This window comes from Canis lupus, chromosome X (genome assembly GCF_048164855.1).
Source record: "Canis lupus baileyi chromosome X, mCanLup2.hap1, whole genome shotgun sequence".
Lineage (NCBI taxonomy): Eukaryota > Metazoa > Chordata > Mammalia > Carnivora > Canidae > Canis > Canis lupus.
Window position 1 is genome coordinate 58,464,995 of NC_132876.1, and position 19,376 is coordinate 58,484,370.

The 19,376-nt window shown below is 38.8% G+C and overlaps 1 protein-coding gene and 1 pseudogene across 14 annotated transcripts in view; one reads left to right on the forward strand and one right to left on the reverse strand.

Moving 5' to 3' along the window:
* APOOL (apolipoprotein O like) overlaps window positions 1-19,376 on the reverse strand; it is a 245,795-nt gene that overhangs the window by 205,546 nt on the left and 20,873 nt on the right. For 13 of the 14 annotated variants that reach the window (XM_072817926.1, XM_072817927.1, XM_072817923.1 and 10 more), the window contains one exon: window positions 9,601-9,702. The exons of the other annotated variant lie outside the window; for it this stretch is intronic. In XM_072817926.1, the coding sequence (XP_072674027.1) occupies window positions 9,601-9,702 (102 nt within the window). The remainder of the gene's footprint in view (window positions 1-9,600; window positions 9,703-19,376) is intronic. 14 annotated transcript variants of the gene reach the window in all.
* LOC140627812 (vacuolar protein sorting-associated protein 72 homolog pseudogene) lies at window positions 6,798-7,838 on the forward strand (annotated as a pseudogene).

Consider the following 19,376-nt stretch of genomic DNA (forward strand, 5'->3'; position numbering starts at 1 on the left):
AGCTGGATCCGGGAGCAGCTCAGAGGGGCTCGGGCAGAGGCTCCGCGGAGAGGGGCTGCAAGGTCGGGAGCACGAATCCAACAGCGGAGGCCCGGGAGCACAGGGCGCCGGGGACACAGACCAGGATCTGGCCTCCCCCGGGACAGGCAGAGGCCGGGAGGGCCCAGGACAGCAAGGACGCTCTTGCCACCAGGCGACCCCAAGCTGAGCAGATCAGCGGCCCCGCCCCTGGAGCATCCAGGCCCCTGCAGGCTGAGAGCTCTGTAGTTACTGCAAGAGCTGAATCGAGGGCTCCAGAGCTGGCCGCCTCCACTGTGGTTGTTCCTCCTGGGGCCTCACAGGGTAAACAACCCCCATTGAGCCCTGCACCAGGCAGGGGGCAGAGCAGCTCCCCCAAGTGCTAACACCTGAAAATCAGACAAAATATGCCCCTCCCCCAGAAGATCAGATAGACAGACAAGTTCCAGGGGAAGTCAAGGGACTTAAAGTATACAGAATCAGAAGATCCTCCACCGTGCTTTATTTTTTTTTTTTTTTGCTTTTTGATTTCTGTTTGCTTCCCCCCGCCGTTTTCTTCTTTCTCTTTTTATTCTCTTTACCTTTTTTCTTCCTTTTTGCTTTTTTCTTTTTCTCTTTTCTTTCCTTCTTTCTCTCCTCTCTTTTTCTCCTTTTCCCAATACAACTTGTTTTTGGACACGCTGCACTGAGAAAAATGACTAGAAGGAAAAACTCCCCTCAAAAGAAAGAATCAGAAACAGATCTCTCTACCACAGAGTTACAAAATCAGGATTACAATTCAATGTCAGAAAGCCAATTCACAAGCACTATTATAAAGCTACTGCTGGCTCTAGAAAAAAGAATAAAGGACTCAAGAGACTTCATGACTGCAGAATTTAGATCTAATCAGGCAGAAATTAAAAATCAATTGAATGAGATGCAATCCAAACTAGAAGTCCTAACGATGAGGGTTAACGAGGTGGAAGAACGAGTGAGTGATATAGAAGACAAGTTGATGGCAAAGAGGGAAACTGAGGAAAAAAGAGACAAACAATTAAAAGACCATGAGGATAGATTAAGGTAAATAAATGACAGCCTGAGGAAGAAAAACCCACGTTTAATTGGAGTTCCCGAGGGCACCAAAAGGGACAGAGGTCCAGAATATGTATTTGAACAAATCATAGCTGAAAACTTTCCTAATCTGGGAAGGGAAACAGGCATTCAGATCCAGGAAATAGAGAGATCCCCCCCCTAAAATCAATAAAAACCGTTCAACACCTCGACATTTAATAGTGAAGCTTGCAAATTCCAAAGATAAAGAGAAGATCCTTAAAGCAGCAAGAGACAAGAGATCCCTAATGTATATGGGGAGAAATATCAGATTAACAGCAGACCTCACCACAGAGACCTGGCAGGCCAGAAAGGGCTGGCAGGATATATTCAGGGTTCTAAATGAGAAAAACATGCAGCCAAGAATACTTTAGCCAGCAAGGCTCTCATTCAGAATAGGAGAGATAAATAGCTTCCAAGACAGGCAGGAACTGAAAGAATATGTGACCTCCAAACAAGCTCTGCAAGAAATTTTAAGGGGGACTCTCAAAATTCCCCTTTAAGAAGAAGTCCAATGGAACATTCCACAAAAAACAGGGACTGAATAGGTATCATGATGACACTAAACTCATATCGTTCAATAGTAACTCTGAATGTCAATGGGCTTCATGACCCCATCAAAAGGCGCAGGGTTTCAAACTGGATAAAAAAGCAGGACCCATCTATTTGCTGCCTACAAGAGACTCATTTTAGACAGAAGGACACCTACACCCTGAAAATAAAAGGCTGGAGAACGATGTACATTCAAATGGTCCTCAAAAGAAAGCAGGGGTAGCTATCCTTATATCAAATAAACTAAAATTTACCCTAAAGACTGTAGTGAGAAATGAAGAGGGACACTATATCATACTTAACGGTTCTATCCAACAAGAGGACTTAACAATCATCAATATATATGCCCCGAATGTGGGAGCTGCCAAATATTTAAATCAATTAATAACCAAAGTTAAGACATACTTAGATAATAAGACACTTATACTTGGTGACTTCAATCTAGCGCTTTCTATAATCGACAGGTATTCTAAACAAAACATCTCCAAAGAAACAAGAGCTTTAAATGATACAATGGACCAGATGGATTTAACACATGCATACAGAACTTTACATACAAACCCAACTGAATACATATTCCTCTCAAGTGCACATGGAACTTTCTCCAGAATAGACCACATACTGGGTCACAAATCAGGTCTTAACCGATACCAAAAGAATGGGATCTTCCTCTGCGTATTTTCAGACTATAAAGCTTTGAAATTAGAACTAAATCACAAGAAGTTTGGAAGGATTTGAAACACGTGGAGGTTAAGGAACATCCTGCTAAAGATGAAAGGGTTAACCAGGAAATTAGAGAAGAATTAAAAAAAATCATGGAAACTAATGAGAATGAAGATACAACCGTTCAAAATCTGTGGGACAGCAAAAGCAGTCCTGAGGGGGAAATACATCGCAATACAAGCATCCATTCAAAAACTGGAAGGAAAAAAGCTAACCTTCCACCTAAAGGAGCTAGAGAAAAGACAGCAAATATATCCTACACCCAGCAGAAGAAGAAAATAAAGACTCGAGCAGATCTCAATGAAATGAGACCAGAAGAACTGTGGAACAGATCAACAAAACAAGGAGTTGGTTCTTTGAACAAATTAGTAAGATAAATAAACCATTAGCCAGCCTTATTAAAAAGAAGAGAGAGAAGACTCAAATTAATAAAATAATGAATGAGAAAGGAGATCACCACCAACACCAAGGAAATATAAACGATTTTTAAAACATATTATGAGCAGCTATACGCCAATAAATTAGGTAATCTAGAAGAAATGGACGCATTTCTGGAAAACCACAAACTACCCAAACTGGAACAGGAAAAAATAGAAAACCTGCACAGGCCAATAACCATGGAGGAAATGAAGCAATCATCAAAAACCTCCCAAGACACAAAAGTCCAGGGCCAGATTGATTCCCGGGGGGAATTCTATCAAACGTTTAAAGAACACTACCTATTCTACTAAAGCTGTTCACAAAGATAGAAAGAGATGGAATACTTCCACTCGTACTACGAGGCCAGCATCACCTTAATTCCAAAATCAGACAAAGACCCCACCAAAAAGGAGAATTATAGACCAATATCCCTGATGAACATGGATTCAAATATTCTCAGCAAGATACTAGCGAATAGGATCCAACAGTACCTTAAGATTATTCACTGTGACGAAGTGAGATTTATCCCCGGGATGCAAGGCTGGTTCAACACTCGTAAAACAATCAATGTGATTTATCATATAAGCAAGAGAAAAAAACAAGAACCATATGATCCTCTCTATAGATGCAGAGAAAGCATTTGACAAAATACAGCATCCATTCCTGATCAAAACTCTTCAGAGGGGAGGGATAGAGGGAACATTCCTCGACATCTTAAAAGCCATCTATGAAAAGCCCACAGCAAATATCATTCTCAATGGGGGAACACTGGGAGCCTTTCCCGGAAGATCAGGAACACGACAGGGATGTCCACTCTCACCAATACTATTCAACATAGTACTAGAAGTCATAGCCTCAGCAATCAGGCAACAAAAAGAAATAAAAGAAATTCAAATTGGCAAAGAAGAAGTCAAACTCTCCCTCTTCGCAGATGACATGATACTATACATAGAAAACCCAAAAGCCTTCACCCCAAGATAGCTTGAACTCATACAGCAATTCGGCAGCATGGCAGGATACAAAATCAATGCCCAGAAATCAGTGGCATTTCTATACACTAACAGTGAGACTGAAGAAAGAGAAATTAAAGAGTCCATCCCATTTATAGTTGCACCCAAAAAGATAAGATACCTAGGAATAAACCAAACCAAAGAGGTAAAGGATCTATACCCTAAAAAGTATAGAACAGTTCTGAAAGAAATTGAGGAAGACACAAAGAGATGGAAAAATATTCCATAGTCATGGATTGGAAGAATTAATATTGTGAAAATGTCAATGCTCCCCAGGGCAATTTACACATTTAATGCAATCCCTATCAAAATACCATGGACTTTCTTCATAGAGTTGGAACAAATCATCTTAAGATTTGTGTGGAATCATAAAAAACCCCGAATAGCCAGGGGAATATTGAAAAAGAAAGCCAGACAGGGGCATCACGATGCCATATTTCAAGTAGTACTATAAAGCTGTGATCATCAAGACAGTGTGGTACTGGCACAAAAACAGACACATAGATCAATGGAACAGAATAGAGAATCCAGAAGTGGACCCTCAACTTTATCGTCAACTAATATTCGACAAAGCAGGAAAGACTATCCACTGGAAAAAAGTCTTTTCAATAAATGGTGCTGGGAAAATTGGACAGCCACATGCAGAAGAATGAAACTAGACCATTGTCTTACACCATACACAAAGATAAACTCAAAATGGATGAAAGATCTAAATGGGAGACATGAATCCATCAAAATCCTAAAGGAGAACACAGGCAACACCCTTTTTGAACTCGGCCACAGCAAATTCTTGCAAGATACATTCAGGAAGGCAAGAGAAACAAAAGCAAAAATGAACTATTGAAACTTCATCAAGATAAGAAGCTTTTGCACAGCAAAAGAAACAGTCAACAAAACTCAAAGACAACCTACAGAATGGGATAAGATATTTGCAAATGATGTATCAGATAAAGGGCTAGTATCCAAGATCTTATTAAACTCAACAGCCAAGAAACAAACAATCCAATCATGAAATGGGCAAAATACATAAACAGAAATTTCACCAAAGAAGACATACACATGGCCAACAAGCACAGGAGAAAATGCTCTGCATCACTTGCCATCAGGGAAATACAAATCAAAACCACAATGAGATACCACCTCACACCAGTGAGAATGGCAAAAATTAACATGACAGGAAACAACAAATGTTGGAGAGGATGTGGAGAAAGGGGAACCCTCTTGCTTGCACTTTTGGTGGGAGTGTGAACTCGTGCAGCCACTCTGCAAAACTGTGTGGAGGTTACTCAAAGAGTTAAAAATAGATCTGCCCTACAACCCAGCAATTGCACTGCTGGGGATTTACCCCAAAGATATAGATGCAATGAAGCGGCAGGACACCTGCACCCCAATGTTTATAGCAGCAATGTCCACAATAGCCTAACTGTGGAAGGAGCCTCAGTGTCCATCATAAGATGAATAGATAAGGAAGATGTGAGATATATATATATATATACACACACACACACACACATGCAGACACACACACGCACACACACACACAAAATGGAATATTACTAAGCCATTAGAAACGACAAATACCCACCATTTGCTTCAACATGGATAGAACTGGAGGGTATTATGCTGAGTGAAGCAAGTCAATTGGAGAACGACAAACATTATATGGTCTCATTCATTTGGGGAATATAAAAAATATGAAAGGGAATAAAGGGGAAAGGAGAAAAAACGAATGGGAAATATCAGTGAGGGTGACAGAACATAAAAGACACCTAACTCTGGGAAATGAACAAGGGGTGGTGGAAAGGGTGGCGGGCAGGGGATTGGGGTGACTGGGTGTTGGGTACTGAGGGGGGCACTTGACAGGATGAGCACTGGGTGTTATGCTATATGTTGGCAAATTGAACTCCAATAAAAAATATACAAATAAAAGAAAAGAAACTAAGTATGTACTATATTTTGGCTAATTGAATTTAAATTTAGAAAAAGAATGAAAAATAAATTAAAAATAAAATGTATTGTGGAATAAAATAAATAAGGAATTCCATGTATTTTATAATTAGTAAATAGCACAAATTTTTTTTTAATTCAGAAATATGTAAACGCAGCTATGCAGGACCATGCTACCTAGTCTCCTACCTAGATTTTCAGCTTTTTAAGGATGAGTGTGTCAAAGTATGCTTAAAATCATCACTCTAAGATTAATAAAGAGAGAAAACTGAGAGTTAGCATGTAGGGAACTGACTATCACAGACTTCAAATGAAAATTAATAAAAGTCTACCCAGTGCTTATAACACTTCCTCATATACATACAAGAGGAAGTCAGGAAAAAAAAACTTTTGTTAAATGAATACTACTTTATGCATATTCAGTTTGGCAATGTATTGTTAACTTTTATGCTCTCTGGCCTACAACTCTGTATCTAGAAGTTTATTTCAAGGAAATATTTATAGCCGTACATAAAGATTTATCTACCAAGTGTTTCATTGAAGCACTAATTATAATACCATAATAATTGGAAATATCCTAAATTTCTTTTTTTTAAGGATTTTATTTATTTATTCATAGAGACAGAGAGAGAGGCAGAGACACAGGCAGAGGGAGAAGCAGGCACCATACAGAGAGCCAGACGTGGGACTTAATCCCGGGTCTCCAGGATCACGCCCTGGGCTGCTGGCGGCACTAAATGGCTGCGCCACCGGGGCTGCCCGAAATATTCTAAATTTCAAAAAAATTATGGAAGTTTTATTTTTGATAATGGTATATTCATACAACCAAATATTTATGGCACCATTAAAAATTCTAATATCATCCAAATAGTTAGTGGTGGACTCAGGATTCAGATTCAGATTTATATACATTTCTCTAACCATGCCGGTAAACCTTAGGGGTGAATTGAGGCTGGAAAAGATAAAAAGTGCAATGGTGAACAAAGCACTGGATGAGGGGCTGCTGGTAGCAGTGTAGTCTTGCTACCAAGACTTGTTATGCATTTGGCTGGGGTGGGTATCCGGGTTTCTGGGCTCCTGGAGTCAGAGGAGGAAGATGAGTTCTACCAGATGTCACATGGGGGTATCACAAAGGAACTGAGAAATAAACGAGGATCAAAGGCAAAAGCACCAGTCAGACAGAGGATTAGGGGGACTCTGACTTTGACATCCACAAAAGGAATGAACCATCCAGTGACAGAGAAGTGGAAGAGCGAAGAAGGAAGTGCCCAGTAGTCACCAAAGCAAATAAGGAACTTCTCAAGATCTTGAGACCTCAAAAAGTCAGTACTCCAGCTAGTAACTCTCAGAAGGCCTGATAAAAGAAGGAACTGCTGCCACTATGAACTAGAAGAAAATGGCTCTGACAGAAATTCCATGTGTCCGTCTACAACTAAGCATACATGACAGACATTCCTTTGGGTACTGGAGAGGCAGTGAAAGGGTCCACATTGTGAGTGGCCACTGACCCATGAAGAGCTGCTCAGAGAGGCCAGGATCACAGAGGAGCTCAACTTACATTCACTTGAAATATATGAGCAGCTCCAGGTTGACAAAAAGCAGCAGGTGCATAAGAAGCAGATGTGCCCTGGGCCCATAATATCATTCAGTGGCAGTGCTACCTGTTGAGGAGCCAGGCCCTAAAGAAAAGAACATGAATATGGAAGGACTGCTTGCTCCCACAGCTTCTGCACTGACTCCCCATGCCAGCATTGGACCTATCAACCCTCCTCCTCATTGCTCCTATACCTTCACCATTTTCAGTGACGATGTGACAATCAAGGGAAGAAAGGTTTCCCCAAGAGTAGCCCTGAAAGGTCCCTGTTTGGGAGGTCTGCCTTGTGACGCACTGCTAAGCCCTGTACTGGGACCCTGTCACAGACATCCCCTACACCACTGCTCAAACCTTTAAGATCACCCATGAGGCCTACAAGTAGAACACCACTGCCCATGGATTGCCACACACTTGCTTCAGCACTTCCCAAGCCTCTCCCTGGTTCTGGACCCCAATCCTTGCACCAGAAAATTGCTATCAAATAACGAGATGTTTGATCTTCAGAAACCTCTTTCCTGCCCTGACCTGGGGCTCCAAATGTTCCCCCTCCTTTCCCTGCTTCTCCCCTTCGTAATCTCTGAGCTTCGCCCAGCCCTTTTCTATATCTCTTTCCCCCAGTTCCTCCTTGTTCTGTTTTTTAATCTAATAAAAGAAAAAGATCCCCTTAAAAAAAGTACAATGGTGAATAGAATCAATAGCCACAATTAGGTATCAACAATCTGGTACGATAGACTAGATCAATAAGATTCAAGTTATAGAGGCATAATTGTACCTGTAATGGAGTAAAAAAAGTCCATATACGTAAGTACAGACTGGAAAATGACAGAGCTTACCGATAGCCCATATAAAGAGGTTTAATTAATTTTAGAGAACTCCAAGTTCACTATGTCATTGTTAAAATCTGATTATAAGCAAGGCTAATTATAAGGACATTCAAACAAATATATTTGTATTTGTATATTTGTATTGCTCAGGCAGTATTAATGGAAATATATTATCTAGAACAAGAGAAGTCAGAATCTTACTTTATCCTACAGTCATCTGAAAAAAACATTAACCATTCTAAACATGATTGGCAAAGAATGGCCATTATAGTGCAAGAACTCTAAGTTATGACATATAAGGGTTAAAGCTACTAATATCTAGGATGCAAGATCACTTAAGGTGTAACTGATATTTGAAGAGTTGTTTTGTGGAAGAGTGATGAGAATTTTTCTATATGGTACCAATGCCAAGAGATACAAGGCCAAAGGATAGAACTTATTAATGAGACGGGTTTGTGTTTGACATAAAAGAAGGACCTTAAATTGAATGAGAACTGCTAGAAGATGGATGGACTACCTTAGGTACCTTTATCCAGAGTTTTATTGTTATAGAAGATAAATAGCGGCCAGCCCCGGTGGCTTAGCGGTTTAGCGCCGCCTTCAGCCCAGGGCATGAACCTGCAGAGCCGGGATCTAGTCCCAGGTCAGGCTCCCTGCATGGAACCTGCTTCTCCCTCTGCCTGTGTCTCTCTCTTGTTCTCTCTCTCTCTCTCCCTCTGCCTGTGTGTGTGTGTCTCTCTCTGTCTCTCATGAATAAATAAAATCTTAAAAGAAGATAAATAGCCATTAAGTGTGCCTCTTGTAGAGGTGACTACAGTGCCATACAGAAGGCTGACCTAGAAAACATTTAAGGTGATTTTCAAAGCTGAGGTCTTAATGAATTTCTTAAACTAAGGTTTTCTTTTTTTTTAAGATTTATTTATTCATGAGACACAGAGAGAGAGAGAGAGGCAGAGACACAGGCAGAAAGAGAAGCAGGCCCCTTGCAGGGAGCCTGATGTGGGAGTGGATCCCGGAATTCCAGGATCATGCCCTGGGCCAAAGTCAGACGCTCAACCACAGAGCCACCCAGGCATCCCTTAAACCAAGGTTTTCAAATATTAGGTGTACTTGTATAAATTTGCCAAGAAGAAAAATCAGACTGCTTTTAAGTACTAAAATTCTGTACTACTAACTGATTATCCACTAAGAAAAATCACTATTTTTTTTACAATGGAGTTAGAATTTTAGCTGTTTGATTTAAATATAATAAATACAATGTTTATTTTGACACACTCCACAACTATTTTTTCAACTTATAAAGTATGCCTAACAAATACTTCTATTTCTGATGAAGAGAGATAAATAAGAAAAAAAAAGCACTCATGGCTTTTGCATCATATTTATATTATACAAAATTCACAAACTTTTGTAGATGAATTACCTGCTCTGGTTTTACAAGCTGCTTTTTGTATTCTTCTTTAGCCGCATGCACAGTTATAGATGCACATATCAGACCTGCAGGTACGGTTGTCAGCTTTCCCATCTAAGAAAGATATATCAAAAAGATATTTTTAATTGAAAAGCTCCCCATCCTCCATTTCCTGATACATTTTGGGAGTATCCAAGCAGCACTATGGGTTTTATTGAAAGTATAAAAAAACTCAAGCACTCCAAATTGCTACATACATTTTTAGAGTATAATTCCTAAAATTCTCTTATCTTAGATGGTAAAGTTTTATTTTTATTAGTTAACTGTCTATTCATACGGAATATACCAATAACATAATTACCAAGAAGAAGTGAATACAAAATTTGAGGGATGAAGTATGATAGATCATGGTATTCACTCAGTACACAAATATATGGCTCAGTGCTTCGAATATATCAGTAAACAAAACAAAGAATCTTGCTCTTATGGAGATGACATTCTAATAGAGCACAGACAGGCAATAAACACAATAGATACATTAATATACTACAAATTGATAAATGCTATGGAGAAACTAAAAGAGAAGTGTGATCTGGAATACTAATGATTCAAGTTGTGTCCTGAAATACAATTTATATTTATATTATTTATAAAAATAATTTCCTTCCATTGCAAATCCTTTGTTCCTAACCTTTCAAAGCATTCCTTTTAAAAAAAAAATTTATTTAGTGGACAGCCCTGGTGGCTCAGCGGTTTAGCGCCACCTTCAGCCCAGGGCATGATCCTGGAGACCCGGGATCTAGTCCCACGTCAGGCTCCCTGCATGGAACCTGCTTCTCCCTCTGCCTGTGTCTCTGCCTCTCTCTCTCTGTGTGTCTCTAATGAATAAATAAATAAAATCTTTTAAAGATTTTTAAATTTTTTATTGGAGTTTGATTTGCCAACATATAGTATAACACCCAGTGCTCATCCCATCAAGTGCCCCACTCAGTGCCCGTCACCCAGTCACCCCATCACCCTTCCCACCTCCCCCTCCACTACCCCTTGTTCATTTCCCAGACTTAGGTGTCTCTCATGTTGTCACCCTCTCTGATATTTCCCACTCATTTTTCCTCCTTTCCCCTTTATTCCCTTTCACTATCTTTTATATTCCTTTTTACGAATCTCACACTTAATCTAAAGCCAAAGTGAATTTTGTTTTGGATGTAACTTGATCTAGATTAAGAATGCAGGAAAGAGGCACCTGGGTGGCAGAGTTGGTTAAGTAACAACTCTTGGTTTGGCTAAGGTCGTGATCTCAGTGTTGTGACATCAAGCCTGGTGTCAGGCTCTGCACTGAGCACGGAGTCTGCTTGAGAGTCTTTCCCTCTCCTTCTGCCCTTCCTGCTTATGCTCTCTTTCTCTCTCTCTAAAATAAATACATATTTTTTTTAAAAAAGAATGCAGGAAAATCACTGGCTCTAAGAACAAAGTGCTCCAGTGTTCATTCAGGTATCAAAATAATCCCCAAAGATTATCCATTTAAGGCCAAATGAAAAGTTTTCCAGAGAACAAATATTTTAAGAGCTTGATTTTTTACAGAAGAAAGGATGCTTGCTGAAATCAACAAAGGACATCCAGAGGAAGAGAGGTCTCTTTGGCTTACACAAAAGGGAAAGTATACAAGAACTGGAAGAAATACTAGCCAAAGGACACTAAATGTTCTCTATTAACAGTGATAGTGCCTATACTTCATTTCTGACACTTCTTCAATATTTCCTGAGCAGAATAAGGGAAGCTACAGCCACTAGTTAGGCTTTTCCTCTTTAAGCCAGGCATGACTCTGATTGAGGCTGAGACTCCAGACAGGGTAAAATGAAAATGCAGTACTAATAAAAATTTTGTTCACTGTTATTTTCCCTTCAAGCCTCTCCCTCTGGTACATATGTCAGCATCACAGAATAATTTATCTAGGCCTGCCTTCCCAAAAGACATCACTTTTGATTTCTTCTACTTGGTATTCAGTAATAAGATTTCTACATCATATCTATGTCATTTTTCAATAAAAAATTATTAAAACTAAGGCCATCAAGGATGCTTTCCCATACAACTGAGAAATTTTGTTCATGTATCTCTGAAGTGATTAAAGAATGTCAATTCTCACATTTAAAAGCTATTTTAAAAATACATGATTAGATCTTATTCCTTAGATACAAAAAAACTCTTTTGAAGTATGTTAATAGCTAAAAAATCTTCAATTACCCTAATCTTCTCAGAGTATATTCATCTTACTTCACAGAATAAATAATATATAGACTATAAAATAAATTCATAGGTATTGTTCAATATTTATGATCCAGTACTCCAGAGTCTAGATTAACTGAACTACTTGGCAAAAATGAACTATTGGGACTTCATCAAGACCAAAAGCTTCTGCACAGCAAAAGAAACAGTTAACAAAACTAAAAGACAACCTACAGAATGGGAGAAGATATTTGCAAATGACATATCAGACAAAGGGCTAGTATCCAAGATCTATAAAGAACTTCTTAAACTCAACACCAAAGAAACAAACAATCCAATCATGAAATGGGCAAAAGACATGAACAAAAATTTCACAGAGGAAGACAAAGACATGGCCAAGAAGCACATGAGAAAATTCTCCACATCACTTGCCATCAGGGAAATACAAATCAAAACCACAATGAGATACCACCTCACACCAGTGAGAATGGCGAAAATTAACAAGGCAGGAAACCACACATGTTGGAGAGGATGTGGAGAAAAGGGAACCCTCTTGCAGTGTTGGTGGGAATGTGAACTGGTGCAGCCACTCTGGAAAACTGTGTGGAGGTTCCTCAAAGAGTTAAAAATAGAGCTACCCTACAACCCAGCAATTGCACTACTGGGGATTTACCTCAAAGATACAGATGCAGTGAAACACCAGGACACCTGTACCTCAATGTTCATAACAGCAGTGTCCACAATAGCCTAACTGTGGAAGGAGCCTCGGTGTCCATCAAAAGATGAATGGATAAAGAAGATGTGGTTTATGTATACAATGGAATATCACTCAGCCATTTGAAATGACAAATACCCACCATTTGTTCCAACATGGATGGAACTGGAGGGTATTATGTAGAGTGAAATAAGTCAGCTGGAGAAGGACAAACATTATATGGTCTCATTCATTTGGGGAATATAAAAAATGCATTACTAGATATAAAGTGACTCTATCAAAACAAAAAGTTGAAAGATGAATGGATAAAGAAGATGTGGTCTATATATACAATTGAAATTACTCAGCCATTAGAAATAACGAATACCCACCATTTGCTTTGGCATCGATAGAACTGGAGGGTATTATACTGAGTGAAGTAAGTCAACTGGAGTAAAACAATAATCATATCACTCATACGGGGAATATAAGAAATATTGAAAGGAATTATAGGGGAAAGGAGGGAAAATGAGTGAGATTAGGGAAGGTGACAAAACATGAGAGAATCCTAACTCTGGGAAACAAACAAAGGGTAATGGAAGGGAAGGCAGGTGGGGAGATGGGGTGACTGGGTGACGGGCACTGAGAAGGGCACTTGACAGGATGAGCACTGGGTGTCATACTATATGTTGACAAATCAAACTTTAATTAAAAAATATTAAAATTAAAAAATATATTTTTTTAATTTAAGATTTTATTTATTTATGAGAGACACAGGGAGAGAGAGAGAGAGGCAGAGACAGGCAGAGGGAGAAGCAAGCTCCATGCAGGGAGCCTGACGTGGGACTCGATCCCAGGTCTCCAGGATCATGCCCTGGTCTGAAGGCAGCGCCAAACCACTGAGCTACCTGGGCTGCCAAAAATATATTTTTATTTTAATTCCAGTGTAGTTAATTAACAAATAGTGTTGTATTAGTTTCAGGTGTACAGTATAGTAATTCAACAATTTCATGTATTTCTCAGTGTTTGTCAAGATAAGTGTACTCTTAATGCTCTTCACCTATTTCACCTATTCCCCTACCACCTCCCCTCTGGTAACCCTGTTTGTTCCCTATAGTTAAGCATCTGCTTATTGTTTTGTCTCCTTTAAATATATATAATAGCTAGCTAGCTAGATAGATAGATGATAGATAGATCATGCCATTTTAAAAGGTGTACGATGTCCAGTCTTTTCTTGGAAATTAAATATTGAGGAACACTAAGAGAAAGTAGTGACCTGCAGCACATCTGCAAAAGAGAAGGAATGTGAAGATGAAAGTGCTCATAAAATATTATTAGTGCTCTAATACTAATACATTAGTAACAATAAAGGAGTAAACAATATTTTTGAATGCCTACTATGCATCAGAAAGTATTCTGTAATGGTGCAGAAAGCCTACTAATATTTTCAATGTAAAAGGAGAAGCAAAAGGACACAAATACCAGTAGTGACCTTTAGAGGGCAGAAAAGCACTAAGAAAAAAGCTGCCTTTGGTTTATTGAGAATGTTACACTGTCCACAAAGCTAAGAAATTATATATATACTTTATTTCACGTCTATGGGACAAAAGTAAATGACACCAGAAACCTTTTTAATATAGCATTAATTCTAAGGTTATTTCTGTGTCCAATACCCATTGAGGTTCATTGTATTTGTATTTGCATTTGCATATTGTATATTGTTATTTGTTAGGAATAACATACAGCATAAAGCATATTAGAACTGGCAAAGTTTAAGATGGATGGGACGTACCTGGTACACGTGAATTATAATCTTCATCTGAATTAAAGCTCTAGCACTTATAAAGCCTATCTTAAGTTAGCCAGAACAAGTAACTGCCCAGCCCAGTTTGACCTGGATAGATATGGCTTTTACTACATTATTAAATTATAGAATATTAATGTTAAAGCATTAATAAAGCACTGTTTAATTATGATGTATGAAAGAACAAAACTATTTTGGAATTTCTAAACACTCAATAATTATAATTATTTTGAATAACACCTGGAAGTGTAAAAAGTTTATTTTAAATAAAAATTAAAGAAACAGAAAATTTTAAATAAAAATATACACAGGGAATATAGGAGTTACACAAATTTACAATTTAAGAAACTCCTCCAGAAATGGCACAACAGACTAGCAAATTCAACTTTAGTCAGAATGCTAATCAGGATCAAATACTAATGGTTGTCAAAATCAGGAACTGAATTTAAAAGAAAACACCAAACAGCTCCATTTTACACACACATATACACACCTGTATGTGCTATATATAGGAAAGAAATTAGGCTATTATCTACTTTGTGGGGATGTGAGAAAGGAATACTGAGAGCATTCTATTTACTTGAAAAGTAACACTCTAATAAGAGATGATTTTCAAGGTGCTGTCAGTGTAAAATTCAGTTGCTACTAAATTTCAAAAGAAGATTAAATAAAGTATATGGGAAAGCTAAATTAATCTTTCTAAAATACCATTTTGTTCTCCTGGCTCAACAACAATCAACGATTACTCTACCCTTCCCTATACACCTCTGACCTTAGCCAAATTAATTTTTTTAGGCCCCAAGGCCCCAACATGTCAAACACATTCCTTCCTCAGTACCTTCACTCCATTTTTCCTGATAAAATGTCTTCCCATCTCCTGCACCTAACAGTGCCTGGCACAAAGCAGGTATTCAAAAAATATTTGTTATATGAATACATTTATCTTTATAAACCCTGCCGTTCCATTAGCTCACTCAAAGCCATCCCTCTGAATTGATATAGCTCCACTAATTTAGTATTAAGTAAATCTGTTATAATTTACCTTTTAAAATGTATGCAGTTTATTTTTCTGCTAAAATGTAGGCTCCTTGGGCACCTAGGTGGCTCAATCAGTTAAGCATCTGCCTTCAGCTGAGGTCATGATCCCAGAGTCCTGGGATTGAGCCCCAAGTCGTGCTCCCTGCTCATCAGGGAGCCTGCTTCTCCCTCTCCCTCCCCGCTAGTGCTGTCTCAAATAAATAAAGAAAATATTTTAAAAATAAAAAAATAAAATATAGGCTCCCTGTCAGTAGTTTTATACCTCTTTGTACCCCAAGGGCTTTGTAGGACCAACGACCTCAAAACTAAGTAATAATTCACAGGTTTAGATAAAGCAGTATACATAGGTAATCTAGCAAGTTCTTTTATGTTTTATGAATGTCTGTGTGCGAAACATCTATGGAGGTAAATGATAACTGAAGGCCCTAAAGGTAATCTGAAATTGTAAGACTGATTCAGTGGTGTTAACTTTTTGAGAATCTAATAAGAAGTAGAACTATGGTCCCCCCCAAATGTAGTTATTCTCAAAATCTGAAGTATGTTTGCAGGCCTCTCCACATTCTCTAAAGCATTTAAGACCGAATTAATCCAGCCCCACCACAAATAAAATTTATCACGAGTACCTTTTATCCTGATACACATATACCTTAGAGCATATTACTCTTATTAAAAATTCTTATAGGAAATTTATGAGTCACATATTATATATATATGTATATATATATAACTTATAGATGAAGTTTTATAAAGTCTGTTGTGCTAAATAAATGGAAGGTAGTATTCTTATGACACACTTTTTGACTAAATTTCAGCCCTCTGAAGATTATATCTGAGTGGACAAAAGAACAAGCCAGATTCTTTCTTACAGGAAACAGCATTCTATTTTGCATGTGCCATGATAAAATTTCTTGGTCAAATTAATGTGATGATTATTATACTATAACAAATAAGTGTTTTAAAATATAATAACTTTCTATCTAAACTGATGTACTTTTAGCTAGAATGGTCAATAATACCTTTATTAAGGAAGCTTTACAGAAAAATATTCCTGTATACTATACTGCTTAAATACATATGTTTTTTTCAGTTTCATTTTGTGGAGGTCAAAAGCTAAAGAAATGGAGGGAGTTGGAAATAGATGAAAAGGAGTTTTCCTTTCAATTTAGGGTTGGTGTCTTTTAAGAACTGTTCACAAGAAAAACCTCAACACCACATGGCTGTTTGACTTTAGAGCACAAGACCTGTGTGGGAAAGAGAGGGAAGTTATAGACTACCATCACCAGTAAAGGAAAAAGTAGATTACTCATCTCCAATTGCTCCCATTTTTTGCTTTCTTCTCTATCTCTTTCTTCCACTCCTTTATTTTTTTCAGCAACTATATGTTCTAATTGATTTTACAGTTTTATTTTACCTTCTTATTTTTCCTTCTTTCTCCCTCTCCTTCCTTTGGTAGACCTGAAGGGCTAATAGCTTGAGTTATCAGCAAGGGAGGGAGGACTGTGAGTGACTATATCAGTACTATTCTTTCTGGGTGATTTTTGTTATCCACAGACCTAATATACAAATACTCCTGAGGTAAACAAACATAGGAGTATAACTATACAACTGATAAAGTTTAGCCTCTTCCGAAGTATCATCCTGTAGGAGATGGAAGGAATATAAATTGGCTTGAAAAATCAAGCATTGCTCCTGAATAAACTAATGAATATTAAATCCAACATAAAATGGCAAAAGACAGATTGGCTTCAAAATACAAGGTTGTATCTCAGGCACATCATCTTCTTTGTACTAGAGTTTCTTTTTTAAAAAATTTTATTTATTTATTCATAATAGAGAGGCAGAGACACAGGAAGAGGGAGAAGCAGGCTCCCCAGGGGGAACCTGATGGGGAACTCGATACCAGAACCTCAGGATCATGTCCTGAGCCAAAGGCTCAACCACTGAGCCACCCAGGTGTCCCTGTACTGGAGTTTCAATCTCACAATGCAAAGTGATCTTAAAGGTCTCCTTGTCCAACCATCTCTCTCATTTTGAATTCCTCCAGTTTATGTATGACCACCTTCAATAACGGGAAACTCCACTGATAGATCATTTCATCCTCTTACAGCTCTATGAGAAAGTTCTTCCATACACTAAACTGAAACGCATGCCCATATACTTTTCATTGGTCCTGGTTCTACTTCCTTGGGTCATACAGGACCCATCTAGCCATACTTGCTCATGAAAGCATATTTTAATTCCCTTTTAGTTACTTCTGTAATGCACTTTCCAAGGGTAATAAAGTTTCTGACAATGGCAAATGCTACTGAACTCATCGTCTACTCTAACAGAAATACTATTGTATTTCTTTCGGACTAAAAATAAAACAAGAAAAGGTGTTAATGCTGCATTTTGCAGCAATAGCCTAAGAGCTATTTCTTGACAGCAACATAAACGTCTTAAACAAAGGTACAGTTTTAATCATCAGTGAGTCACTAAAAAAAGACGTGTATATATAATGGTGCTTATTTTCTTCAGAAAATAATGAATGGGCGAATCATCTAAAAGAGGATAAAGTATCATTAAATCCACAGAAAACAGCAGAGTCTAACAGTTATGCCATTATTCATTATACTGATACATGAAAAGCAGATAATTTGCTGAAATAGAAAATTTTAAAACTCTGCCTGCAATTTCTCACAAAATTCTTGAAAAATATGGTGATACTGAAGAAGAAATAATCAAACTGCAAAAAATATACCTATACAATCTGGTCCTTTCACAACTGCATATCAAATAGTGTACTTCAAACAACTGAAATGCTAGTTGAAAGAGAAGGTGGTGGTAGAATAGGAAGACCCTAGGCTCATCTTGTCCCACAAATACAACTAGATAACTATCAAGTCATTCTAAATACCCCCAGAAACCTGCCTGAAGACTGAAAGAATAAATTCCTCAACTAAAGGAAGAGAAGAAGGCACACTGAAGAAGATAAGAAGTGTGGACACATGATTAAGGGGAGAAAGGAACTATGGGTACTGCAGAAGAGAGGGAGAATACCTGGGGCCCACACTAGGGAGATTAGTCACTCTTCTTGGAGTACATCCCTAAGAGGTAGCACTCATAGAGATGCCTCTCCCAAGACAAAGGAATCGGATGGAGATATTTCCCTCCCCTGCCTCTCAGTATAAACAAAAATCCACCTGCAGAAAGCAGATAAGTCCCAACACTGGCTGCTTAACCTACTTAAACCAGGTCCCATACCTCTATGCTCTGGCATGAGTGCCCTTCTGGGTCAGCCTTCCTCAGTCATAGCATGGTGAGACCCTCCCCCACAAGACCAGTGCAGGCTCTTGCCAGAACCACCTCCCTATGGCCCAGAGTTTAAAAGGCAGCAGACTTGGCTGGAACACAGACCAGAGGGCACTGCCCTGCTCTTGGGGATAGGGCAGGTAAACAACCCAAAGGCAAACAGTGTAGAAAGAGCAATCTGAAAAAGGCCTGGAACACACAGGGGGGAGATTATTTGCTCTTCTCGGAGTGCTTCATGGAGAGTAGCAAGCACCCAGACCCCTCTGCAGAGAAAAAGGTGTTGGCTGGCTCCATTTCCGTGATCTGCCCCTCAGCATAAACACAGAGCCACCTGTAGCAAACAGCACAGCACAGACACTGGCTGCTTTACCTGGTTACAACCAAGTCCTACACCCCTGCACTCTGGCAGTATTGTTCTTCTCAGTCCAGTCTGCCTCAGTCCCAACATGGCAGACCCCTTCCCCAGAAGACTAGCAGAAATCCCTGCTCACATCACATGTCCAGCCCAGAGAGCTCTACAGAGCTTCAGTTCTAATGGAAGTAGTATCAGGGCTCATTTAAAGAGCAGACTGGAGCACACCTAGTTAAAATGTGTCACATCTTGGCCAAGGACAAACACTGTCCACTGCAGTTCAGGAAAGCCTCTAGAGATAACTGGCCTGAAGAAGAGAACAGCTAAAACACAACAGCAGAGCACACACAGCAGAGACTAGAGACACTCTATGAAGCAAGAGGCCC